General features: G+C 49.1%; 1 protein-coding gene across 3 annotated transcripts in view; it reads right to left on the bottom strand.

Annotated features, from left to right (window-relative positions):
* Positions 1-8,761: 8,761 nt before the first annotated feature.
* The window catches only part of CDC25B (cell division cycle 25B), a 95,420-nt gene continuing 92,124 nt past the window's right edge, over positions 8,762-12,057 (bottom strand). For all 3 annotated transcript variants that reach the window (XM_063925364.1, XM_063925363.1, XM_063925362.1), the window contains exons 13-16: positions 11,942-12,040; positions 11,712-11,845; positions 11,386-11,497; positions 8,762-11,232 (exon numbers count right to left, since the gene is read on the bottom strand). In XM_063925364.1, coding sequence (XP_063781434.1) covers positions 11,089-11,232; positions 11,386-11,497; positions 11,712-11,845; positions 11,942-12,040 — 489 coding nt within the window. In that variant the 3' untranslated portion in view covers positions 8,762-11,088. The remainder of the gene's footprint in view (positions 11,233-11,385; positions 11,498-11,711; positions 11,846-11,941; positions 12,041-12,057) is intronic.

Here is a 12,057-nt window from a genome sequence, read left to right as displayed (position 1 = left end):
CAATGTGTAAAAAAAGGGGACGCTGTTTGTCGTAATGTGTAAAAAGGGGACGCTGTTTCCCGTAATGTGTAAAAAGGGGGCGCTGTCTGCCACAATGTGTAAAAAGCGGACTCTGTCTGCCGTAATGTGTAAAAAAGGGGACGCTGTCTGCCGTTATGTGTAAAAAGGGCACGCTGTCCGCCGTAATGTGTAAAAGGGGACGCTGTCTGCTGTAATGTGTAAAAAAGGGGACGCTGTCTGCTGTAATGTGTAAAAAGGGGCTCTACCTGGTGTAGTGGCGCTACTGTGCGGCGTAATTTGAATAATGGAAACTACTGTGCACCATTATATGAATTGGTATTATTTTGTGGCCATACCCCTTTCCCGTGAAGCCACGCCCCTATATTTTTTGCGCGCGCCTATGGTTAAGGGGGGTGCCGAAGCCGTTTCTTGCACACAGCGCTAAAATGTCTAGTTTCGGCACTGCTGGAGGCACCGTAAATTTGGCAACATGCAAAAAGATGGCGTCTGACATTAGGGTGTCTCTGCACCCTGTGAATATACTACAGAGCATCGGTTTTAGACACTGAGGAATATATCCATGCAGAACTTATAGTAGAGTCACCTGTGGTCTATGATATAAGCCTGTTACTGTCGTCCAGTGCTGATAACTGTAGGTGTACGGTCAGCACAGACCCCACATCCCTGACAGAGGGAAGGGCACGGTACAGTCCTGGCAGAGGGAAGGGAAGGGCACGGTAGAGTCCTGGCAGAGGGAAGGGAAGGACACGGTACAGTCCTGGCATAGGGAAGGGAAGGGTACGGTACAGTCCTGGCCGAGGGAAAGGAAGGGCATGGTAGAGTCCTGGCAGAGGGAAGGGAAGGGTACAGTACAGTCCTGGCATAGGGAAGGGAAGGGCACGGTAGAGTCCTGGCATAGGGAAGGGAAGGGCATGGTAGAGTCCCGGCATAGGGAAGGGAAGGGCACGGTAGAGTCCTGGCAGAGGGAAGGAACCGGTACAGTCCTGGCATAGGGAAGGGCACGGTAGAGTCCTGGCAGAGGGAAGGGAAGGGCACGGTAGAGTCCTGGCAGAGGGAAGGGCACGGTACAGTCCTGGCAGAGGGAAGGGAGGGGCATGATACAGTCCTGGCAGAGGGAAGGGAAGGGCACGGTAGAGTCCTGGCAGAGGGAAGGGAAGAACATGGTAGAGTCCTGGCATAGGGAAGGGAAGGGTACGGTACAGTCCTGGCAGAGGGAAGGGAAGGGTACGGTACAGTCCTGGCAGAGGGAAGGGAAGGGTACGGTATAGTCCTGGCAGAGGGAAGGGCACGGTACAGTCCTGGCAGAGGTAAGGGAAGGGCACGGTAGAGTCCAGGCATAGGGAAGGGAAGGGCACGGTAGAGTCCTGGCAGAGGGAAGGGAAGGGCACGGTAGAGTCCTGGCATAGGGAAGGGAAGGGCACGGTAGAGTCCTGGCAGAGGGAAGGGCATGGTAGAGTCCTGGCAAAGGGAAGGTCACGGTACAGTCCTGGCAGAGGGAAAGGAAGGGCACGGTACAGTCTTGGCAGAGGGAAGGGAAGGGCATGGTATAGTCCTGGCAGAGGGAAGGGAAGGGCACGGTACAGTCTTCTCATAGGGAAGCGCACGGTACAGTCCTGGCAGAGGGAAGGGAAGGGCACGGTACAGTCCTCTCATAGGGAAGGGCACGGTACAGTCCTGGCAGAGGGAAGGGAAGGGCACGGGACAGTCCTCTCATAGGGAAGGGCACGGTACAGTCCTGGCAGAGGGAAGGGAAGGGCACGGTACAGTCCTCTCATAGGGAAGGGCACGGTACAGTCCTGGCAGAGGGAAGGGAAGGGCACGGTACAGCCCAGGCAGAGAGCAATATACAGTCCTGGCAGAGGGAAGGGGGGGGGGGGGGGGGGTACTGCACTATCCTGACAGAGGGAAGGGCACAGTCCTGGGAGTACTGGTGTGAAAGTGTCTTGTCCATTAAAGCTGCTTCTCACCTGACCTTATGTTCCTAATTAGCCTCCATGTGTCAGGCTGATCCCTGCGTCCTGGAGCATGACACAGAAGAATTATCATAGGACGACATTCCAAGGATTAAAGTCATTTTGGACATCAATCATCTGTCTACTGATGAGTGCCGCCTGGACAGAACAGGAGCCCATCGGTGGTAGAGGTGATGGACCTGATGGCTCTCCCACCAATGATACAACAGCTGTCACTGGCGATGACCTCTGCTGCCCTGCGTCGGGAATCAGTACTTGTGCCGACACAATACCCGTTCTCAGGATGACGGTACCAGAAAAAGTCATTTTGGAAATGTATTGTTATTTGTATAAAGCATATCTCAATGTTTGAATTAAATGGTGTTTTTTTACAATTATTTTGGTCTATTATGAAACTATGGGCCTGATACATGTTTGTCCGCAGTGGGCGTTCGCGCACGTGCAGAAAGGGTCCCGAACATACGCAAAGTACTTTGCAATGATGGGAGCAGCGCCAACCAAAACCTGAATCACGACCTGTGTGGGGACTTATGCCCTTTGCTGACATGGGCTGCAGGAAGGAACCTTCTAGGCTGCCCGCACACAAGTAGTAAATACAGAAAGGTAGAAGGGATGCAACTCTTGGCGCTATGACACAATACTTAACACTCTAAATGTACATGTATCAAAAAATTACACAATACGTTCCTTTCAGTGGATCCTCAGGTTTTTGTCTTTCTTATCTTCTTCTTATATTCATCCAGTGTTATGTTCCAGTGATATGAATAATATGTAAAAAATAAAAATAAAAATAATAACAGTCTCTATCTCTATATAAAACACTGTGCAAAAGTCCTTTAAATAGATGATCAGAAGCGTGGTCTAGGCGTACCCCAACTCACACTATTCAACGTGAAACTGTACGTATAAAGGTATCTTTTCTTTCCTTCTTTCCACCACCAGATCACCAATTTTACTGTGTTTTAGATTGGGCGTACCCCACTCACTAGGTTTGTAAGGTGGAGAAAACACATAAAGGTATCTTTATCTTCAGATCTGCGTGACGTCTGCGTGACGTCACACGCAGCCACTGCGACCCTGGGCAGCGAAGAGGTTCTCCCGGCCAGCCGCAGGAGCTGCGCTGGCCGGGAGTAACTCCTCAAATGCAAAAGCATCACCGCTGTGCGATGCTTTTGCATTTCTGCAGGGGGGGGGGGGGGGGGGCACTGACATGCGGGGTGGACTAGCCCTGTGCTGGGCGTCCCCCCGCATGTCTGAGTGCCTGATCGTAGCTGTGCTAAATTTAGCACAGCTACGATCAACTTGGAATGGCCCCCAATATCCAGCGTATTAGAGAGAACGATATTGAATACAACATTGGTGGTCATTCCAGGTTGTTCGCTCGCTAGCTACTTTTAGCAGCAATGCAAACACAAAGCCGCCGCCCTCTGGGAGTGTATCTTAGCATAGCAGAATTGCTAACGAAAGATTAGCAATTCTGCTATTAAGTATTTCCTTGCAGTTTCTGAGTAGCTCCAGACCTACTCCTAGATTGCGATCACCTCAGTCCGTTTAGTTCCTGGTTTCACGTCACAAACACGCCCTGCGTCCGGCCAGCCACTCCCCCGTTTCTCCAGCCACTCCTGCGTTTTCTGCTGGCACGCCTGCGTTTTTTAGCACACTCCCGGAAAACGCTCAGTTGCCACCCAGAAACACCCACTTCCTGTCAATCATTCTCCTATCAACAGAGCGACTGAAAAGCTTTGTTCGCCCGTGAGTAAAATAGCATAGTTTTGTGTAAAATTGCTTAGCGCGTGCGCCCTGCCGGATTTTAGCCTATTAGCAATTCTGCTAAAAATAGCTGCGAGCGAACTCGGAATGACTACCATTATACTGAAACGCCATTCAGAGATACTGTGTTGTCATAGTGGTATTACCCTCAGGGCTATTTGCTAATCAGAGGAACGCTCCATCCTATATAGTAAAAGGCTAACACTGCTCCTCACCTCTGTGGAGGGAATTTGAGTGTTTTGCACACCTGCAGCCACTAGATGGCGTCCAATGAAGCAATTACTGTTATGTTGTCCATCATTTTGATAGGCTGGTAACTAGTTAGCAATATTTGGCTACACGTTGCACGCTTGTTAGTAACGGCTAGTAATGTTTGCTGAATAACTGATGTATATTTATGTATCTGACAGTCATTGATGGATCAAAGAAAACACAGAATAGTTATTTGGTTAAATACGGTATTATAGACTGTGTGTCTTACTGCTTACCAGATATGTCACATTATTATTTCCTAGCTGTGTCCAGAGTAATACTTACTTAGGAAGGGAACTAGTTTAATCAGAGTTACATTTCATGTAAAAACTTGTGTGATTATTGGGTCTGGAGTTGGATTGCCTTGCCTAGAAATTCGCCCAGAACCCGACCTCCTCGTGTAGCCTCTAACACAAAATGCTGTCAGCTTCCCGGGATGATTTCTCAGTGTTGGAAACAGCAACGCGACGCTGTCCGTGAGGCCACACCCAACGCGTTTCATCGTACAGGACTTTGTCAGGGGGGTATATATATTTGAAACAAATGTACATTATTATTATTACTATCCTTTAATCATACGGTACTACAAGGGCTCCGCGGCTCCTTACAAAGTACAAAAACAGAAACACTGAACAAAAGAAAACAGAGACTTAGGGGTCTATTCATGAAGCAGTGAAAAGTGTGGAGAAGTGAGCCAGTGGAGAAGTTGCCCATGGCAACCAATCAGCTTTGAAGTAACATTTAGAATTTGCATACTATAAAATTATACAGAGCAGCTGATTGGTTGCCATGGGCAACTTCTCCACAGGCTCGCTTCTCCACACTTTTCACTGCTTCATGAATAGATCCCTATGTCACATTCAGGGGCAGATGTATTAACCTGGAGAAGGAAGTGATAAACCAGTGATATGTGCAAGGTGATAAAGGCACCAGCCAATCAGCTCCAATATGTAAATTAACAGTTAGTATCTGATTGGCTGGTGCATTGATCACCTTGCACATATCACTGGTTTATCACTTCCTTATGCCTTCTCCAGGTTAATATATCTGCCCCTCAGGGTGAAAAAGGGTCTGAAGTCAATGATATTTCTTTTCTCCAAAGCTCAGTCCTAAGGCCAGGCTTGGGGCTCGCTTTATATCAGCCGTCTTATACCTAGACACAGCAGGACGCGGCCTATCTCTTGGTTGCGTTGGACACATGCTGGTGGTGATGTTTCACTTCCTGTATTTTGAGTAAAAACACAAACACGTAGCGTGTTTATTGGCAGCGATGACACCCCCAGCTCACACCAGACACGTCGCACTGAGATATTCCGCTCATGCCGCACAACAAGAAATTCCTGAAATGAATGACAAGATCTGACAGGAAAATTGCATGCAAGCGGCTGGGGAGCGTGGGTTGCCGGAGACAGCAGATAATGAGAATTTAGGTGGTCATTCCGAGTTGTTCGCTAGCTGCATTCGTTCGCTGTGCAGCGATGAGGCAAAAAAACTGCACTTCTGCGCATTCGTACGGGGCGCGATGCGCACGCGCCTCGTACTATTACAACGAACAATGTTGTTTCACACAGGGTCTAGCGATGCTTTCCAGTCGCACTGGCTGTCGCAGAGTGAGTGACATGAAGTGGGCATTTCTGGGTGTCAACTGACCGTTTTCAGGGAGTGTTCGAAAAAACGCAGGCATGCCAGGAAAAACGCGGGCGTGGCTGGGCGAACGCAAGGCGTGTTTGTGATGTCAAATCAGGAACTGAACAGTCTGAAATGATCGCAAGCGCTGAGTAGATCTGAAGCTACTCTGAAACTGCACAAAATTATTTTGTAGCCGCTCTGCGATCCTTTTGTTCGCACTTCTGCTAAGCTAAAATACACTCCAGTGGGCGGCGGCTTAGCGTTTGCACGACTGCTAAAAACTGCTAGCGAGCGATCAACTTGGAATGACCACCTTAGGACACAGTAAAAATGTCGCTGGACAGCCAGATTAGCACCTCGGTGGCACCCAGAGCCGGCTCAGCCATTGGGCAACCTAAGCTCCTGTCTGGGGCCCAGGCACAGTCCTGACTGAATGTTAGGTGGTATCGCCCCGCAGGTCCATCCACTCAGCTGCATTTATGCACGTGACCTGCCCTGCAGTGAGCGAGGGTCATTTACTAACACTGCATGCTTAGTACATTTGAAAATGCTGTAAAAAAAAAAAAAATCCAAAATGGGGTTTTTACCACATTTTTGCTTTGGTACATCCCACCCCAAATGGCTTCCTCCACCCAGCATGCAACAGCTGCGCTTTATTGTGTCCCTTATATGAGGTGATGCAGATATCTAGGAGGGACTTGTGTTACGTGCCTCACGCCTCAGCGATGACTGGGGAATTGCTAGGGTGATATATCTGCCGCAGGGGGCGTGGTTATGTGACCCATCTGTGAATGTTGATTTCTGGATATGTCCCGCACAGCTATCCCATGATCCGGCCATGTCTGTCTTGAGCTCCGGAAATGGAGAATGATCCATAAAAATCATTGCATATCCATAAATATTACTTCAGCCCAGAAAATGGCTGCCTCCACGGAGTATGGGTGACGTGTGCGCTGTCCTGGCCTCGTTACCATGACTACTGCGCATATACCGTAACCTGAGAGACGGGTTGGGTGTTCTGCAGAGCATCTGTATAACAGAAATCAATGCGCTCTATCAGTAATTACTGATCAGTAACAGTGTGTGCTGGGAGGCTTATGTGAGGAAGAGGAGGAGGTATGGTTACGTAATAGGGGTCAGTCTGCCACTGAAGAAACTGTGCCCACCACTGGCTATAATGCTGTTAGAGGGAGCGGCCGTCAGTCTGACTGGATGCTCCGCTGTTACTCCCGGCTTAGCCCCAGAAATCTGGTTTGCCCATCATAGATTGTCAGCTCCTGGACATAAGACGCACAGGTTTTCTGTTGTCAGTGTCCATCAACGGCTGGGGGCAGAGTTCCTGTAATAAGTGCAGCTGCTTTGGGAATGAGGGATGGAATCAAATCCAGGTTTATTGGTCATTCCTTATTTCTCATTATGAAATGCTCTGCGACTGTCAGGGGTAGTTATAACAGGACAATGCTCTGCAGATTCCTCGTGAGGTCAGTAAAATAACAATCTGCAATTATGAACACTGAAGCTAGAGGTGACCCTCTACATCAAGGACGCCCACTGAGCGCAAGTCTAGCTCCATTTTACTGACACTTTTACTGACATATTTCGATATTCCAACAAACACCCTTAAAAGGTAGAATGGGTAACCTCCCAGTTGTGGATGTATTCAGGGCGAACTATCCCTGTACCATCCATAACCCACTGCAGGAGTAAATGAGCCACAGCTAGTATATCAGGGGGGTGACAGTCGCAGCACGTGTCCGCTGTGTAACGTGCGGTGACTGGGAGGAAGAGGATGTGATTCCACCAGAAGCAATGTCTGATCCCTGCACTTTGTATGCTGGAACATCTGCATATTACACCGGGGACACAACCTGCGCTGTCTACAGGAGGCGACTGCACGCTGCGGCCTACCAGCCTTCCCCAAGCACGTGTACCCTGCTCGCCAGCCCCGCCCCTATGGAAGTCTCTACCTACCTTTATATCTCCTGAGATAGCAGCTTCTTGATCCCCTCCCCGTAGCGGATGTCTTACAGCCATTAATACTAGATTCAGCCTTTGGGGTTGGGGGTGACCTGCGTTCACCGTTTGGATATAACCTCTTCTGGGGCCTGGTCGGTGACGGAACCCGCCTGCAGTGATTTAGCCATGGGAGCGTTCTACCAGCCTGGAAACTCTGAACAGAAGCGACGCCAACATGGGGTATTCCCATCAGCCTGCAACCCTGTAACGCAGTTTCCCAAACTCCGCCATTACAGTCCATGTTTTAAGGATATCCATGCCTGGGCACAGTAGCCATTCAGCTAGTGTAATTTATAGAATAGGGGTCTATTCGCAGAGAAGTGAAAACCCCTGTTGCTTTACTCTGCTTTGTGGCGGCCACTACTTCTCCCGTGTCTGCGTTGCATCACCATACTTGTGTAGGGTGAAGCTGTGTACAGATTACGCCATTACAGGATGGCGCAATCTGTTCTACAATGCGGAATGGACAGGGAAGTTACTTACTTCCCTGCCTGTCTCCCGGCACACGGTCTAGCCCGACCCTTTATATCCCAGCAGCCTCTCCTAAACTCCGACACCGGCGCAGATCGGACCTGACTGCAGACACCATGCTTTGCAGAGGGCCGCAGATAAACACAGCATCGGCGAGAGGGTAAGTATACATGAATTGCTACTTGTCCAGGCTATATACAGTATTCCATCAACTGATGCGATGTATAGTGAAAAGTAACAATAATTTACCCCAAACTTCATGAATAGACCCCTTAATTAGTATCGCAGTCAATCTGATTTAACCACCTGGACTCAAACATGGATATCCTTAAAACGTGACTGTAATGGCGGTGTTTGGGAATCTCTGCTGTGACGTATTCTACACACGCCCGCTATCCCCTTGTGGGACGTATTGACTTTGCTGATGGAAGAGCCCAGCAGGAGTATTTGTATAACACTGTCCAGCCGGCTCAGGAGATAGGAAGCACCGATTGCAATCTGCGTCCGTTTACATGTACACAGTTCCCTGGAATGTGCAATGATCAGAGTCCACAGGCACGGGTAGGTGCGGGCAGATAGCCTGTAAGTGTACACAAGTCAAACAGAGACCACACCTCACACGTGTAACAAGCAGATTTTATTATCCCTGAATATCACACCTGTAAATGTGCACGGCAAAGCATGGGGGGGGGGAGGGTAGGGGGGAGGATGCAACACGTTTCAAGCAGGTAATAACATGATGTCTCACACAGGGGGGGCAATACCAACAGATGCTTCCATGTAATTATTACATTAAACATTTTGATTAAAGGGGGGGGGGGGGGGGGGATTATTTTTTTTAATTGTGCAAACAATATAAATAAGATATACCATAAATTATAGCAGATAATAAGATAATATAGTGTGTTACATCAGATGGTAACAGGTCTCTGAATCTCTTTATCCTAAGTAATAGGAAAATACAAAATTGGGTCATGGAGAAAACTTTAAAAAAATGATTCAAATAGTCTCAATTATCGTTAAATATAAGGAGGTAAAATGCACAGAATTGGGAGCAAAATTCTGGGCGGGGAAATAATATTACAACAAAATCATCGGTGCGGGAAGCGAATCATTTCCTTCATAGAATCTGGCAATAAAATATCGGTGAAAGTGCTTTTTGTTTTCTTTTTTTTGTAGCTTGATTTCCCGTGAATCTGTGTTTATGAGAATCTAATGATCCGGCAGCTTTTGATACGTCATGGATCTCTATACAAATCCGACACGTGCTCAGCTGATCGACGAGGATCTATCTGAGCGGGGCTTATTCACATCACTCCACGCTGGGCGTCTGCTTTCTAACCTCATTTGCATATCACACCTCCTGGCTGGAGAGAATACACACAGATGTTTGTTCCGAGATATAGGAATTGCAGATACATTAATCTGGTTTGGCAACGTTTACTTGTAGAGCGAGTTTGGAGGGAGGCGAGCCCCGCCGTTCCCTTGTTACCAGTCTCTGGTATTAGAATACAGCTGCCATCATTGTTCGGTTTGCCAGACGTCTGCTACTTATATTAATATTGGGGCAGAAGCAGCTCATGTTCCAATTCATACATTAGATATATATGTACATACATAACTACAGGGAGACCAGATTTTGCCAGATTCTGTAAAAAAAAAAAATGTTTATAAAGCAATATAAAAATAGATAAAAGAATAATATTATACATGTAATATTTCTGATTAATATAAAGTGGGGAAACACCATCGGGTTCTATTCTGCAGAATAGACATGGGATAGGGGCATGGCTTGCGGCTGGGGGGGCAGAATAGACTTTAGGGGTGTGACTTGCAGGCTGGGGGCGGAACAGACTTTAGGGACTGGGTGTGGCTTGCGAGCTGCGGGCGGAACAGACTTTAGGGACTGGGTGTGGCTTGTGGGCTGGGGGCGGAATAGACTTTAGGGACTGGGTGTGACTTGCGGGCTGGGGGCGGAATAGACTTTAGGGATTGGGTGTGACTTGCGGGCTGGGGGAGGAACAGACTTTAGGGACTGGGTGTGACTTGCGAGCTGGGGGCGGAACAGACTTTAGGCACTGGGTGTGACTTGCGAGCTGGGGGCGGAATAGACTTTAGGGGCAAGATGTGACTTGCGGGCTGGGGGTGGAATAGACTTTAGGGACTGGGTGTGACTTGCGGGCTGGGGGCGGAACAGACTTTAGGGACTGGGTGTGGCTTGTGAGCTGGGGCGGAACAGACTTTAGGGACTGGGTGTGACTTGCAAGCTGGGGGTGGAATAGACTTTAGGGACTGGGTGTGACTTGTGGGCTGGGGGCGGAATAGACTTTAGGGGCAAGGTGTGGCTTGCGGGCTGGGGACAGAATAGACTTTAGGGGTGGGGCATGACTTGCAGGCAGGGGCAGTGGCAGCTGCGCATGGTTGACCTCTTAGCAGGACCGTGCAATGTTTAGGCCAATAACAGCCTAATAATACTCATAAAAGTGCAAGTGCAACAATATACACAGACAGAAACAAACACACAAATCTGTCCAACATACAACTCCATCCAAACTCTTCTCCTTGCAGAAAGGCCAACAGGTAATGTAAGAGGTAAGCCATAAGTGTCCCCTGAAAGAGCCAGTCCATAGCAGGGAAACCAGGCCAGATCTGGTGCACACAGTTCCACACATGAAGCACAGTGGATGTAACGGTGGCCCTGGGGCGGTTAGGTCTTCGTTACAGAGGATATGTTAGTGGTAGACACTGATAGGCTTAACGAGTCCAGTGTGGTGACTTTATCCAGGACGGAAGACCACTGTCACCGTCACTGATGTCCTCTTGGGAAAGACGAGGGTGGCTCAGTGTAGGCTCCCGGTATGGGTTATAACTGTTATCCATGGAGACTTAGGGACCTGCCCTGTTTTGCTTGAACAAGTCCAAAAACAGACGGAGAAGAGACCCTCGATGCCCGGGGTCACTGGAGCTTCTTCAGCCGGTTGTACATCTCACGCTTGCTCTTGTCTCCAGCCCACGTCCTGCTCTTGGAGCGGAAGAGCTTCAGATGTTCCTTGAAGTCCTCGTGGTCCATGGGGCAGTAGGACTGGGGCTCGCAGTGGGACTGGAAGAGAGAAGAGGAGGAGGTTAGGCCACATACGCCACAGGTCTGGACTATCACAGGTGTGTTCCTATCTGTAGCTGTTATCAGCCAGGCTCGCGTCCTACCCTCTGTGGCTATTACATACCCGGGCACTGGGCACCATCACACTCTCACCTGGTAGCTGGGGAAGAAGTCTTTGTACCCTCCTTTCAGCACATACAGCTCCGGGTAATGGAGTTTTGGGTACTCGTTGCTGTTCCTGTCTTGTCTCCTAATAAAACGGCACCTGAGGAATGGAAGAAGCGATGAGATGATGGGAGACGGGTCACATTAGCCTATTACACCGGTGTCTAGAGAGAAGATGCTGAGAGGAATATGCTGGTGACTACAGATTCAGAGGCGACTGTCGGACGCAGTGGGGGGATAATAATGACCGCAGTGCCGGCTCTGGGGATATAGGCTTTGTAGTGGGATAATGGCAATATGCCGGGAAGACGTACATGCGGGGTCCTCTCACGGAGGAGAATTCACAGTGGAAGATGACGATGACCCGCTTCTCTTCGCTGGATGACACGATCGGGTTCTTCAGAAGAAACTCTTCCACGTCCTGCTCCAGCGGGAGATTTACTGCCCCCTAGAGGAGAGAAACATCCACTAAATCCATATACAGTCCAAAAAGTGTTACCCGCTATGCTAACCCCACAAGACGGGCTGGAGTGACCCCACTCACCTTGATGTGACCCCCTTCATATTCATACGGGTATCGGCAATCTACAATGACGCAGCGCTCAATGCGATCCTGGTACTTCCCGCTCAGCACATGGCCCATCTGATGAGACAAAAACC

This window comes from Pseudophryne corroboree, chromosome 1 (genome assembly GCF_028390025.1).
Source record: "Pseudophryne corroboree isolate aPseCor3 chromosome 1, aPseCor3.hap2, whole genome shotgun sequence".
NCBI lineage: Eukaryota > Metazoa > Chordata > Amphibia > Anura > Myobatrachidae > Pseudophryne > Pseudophryne corroboree.
This window is presented reverse-complemented; position numbering and strand designations above follow the sequence as displayed.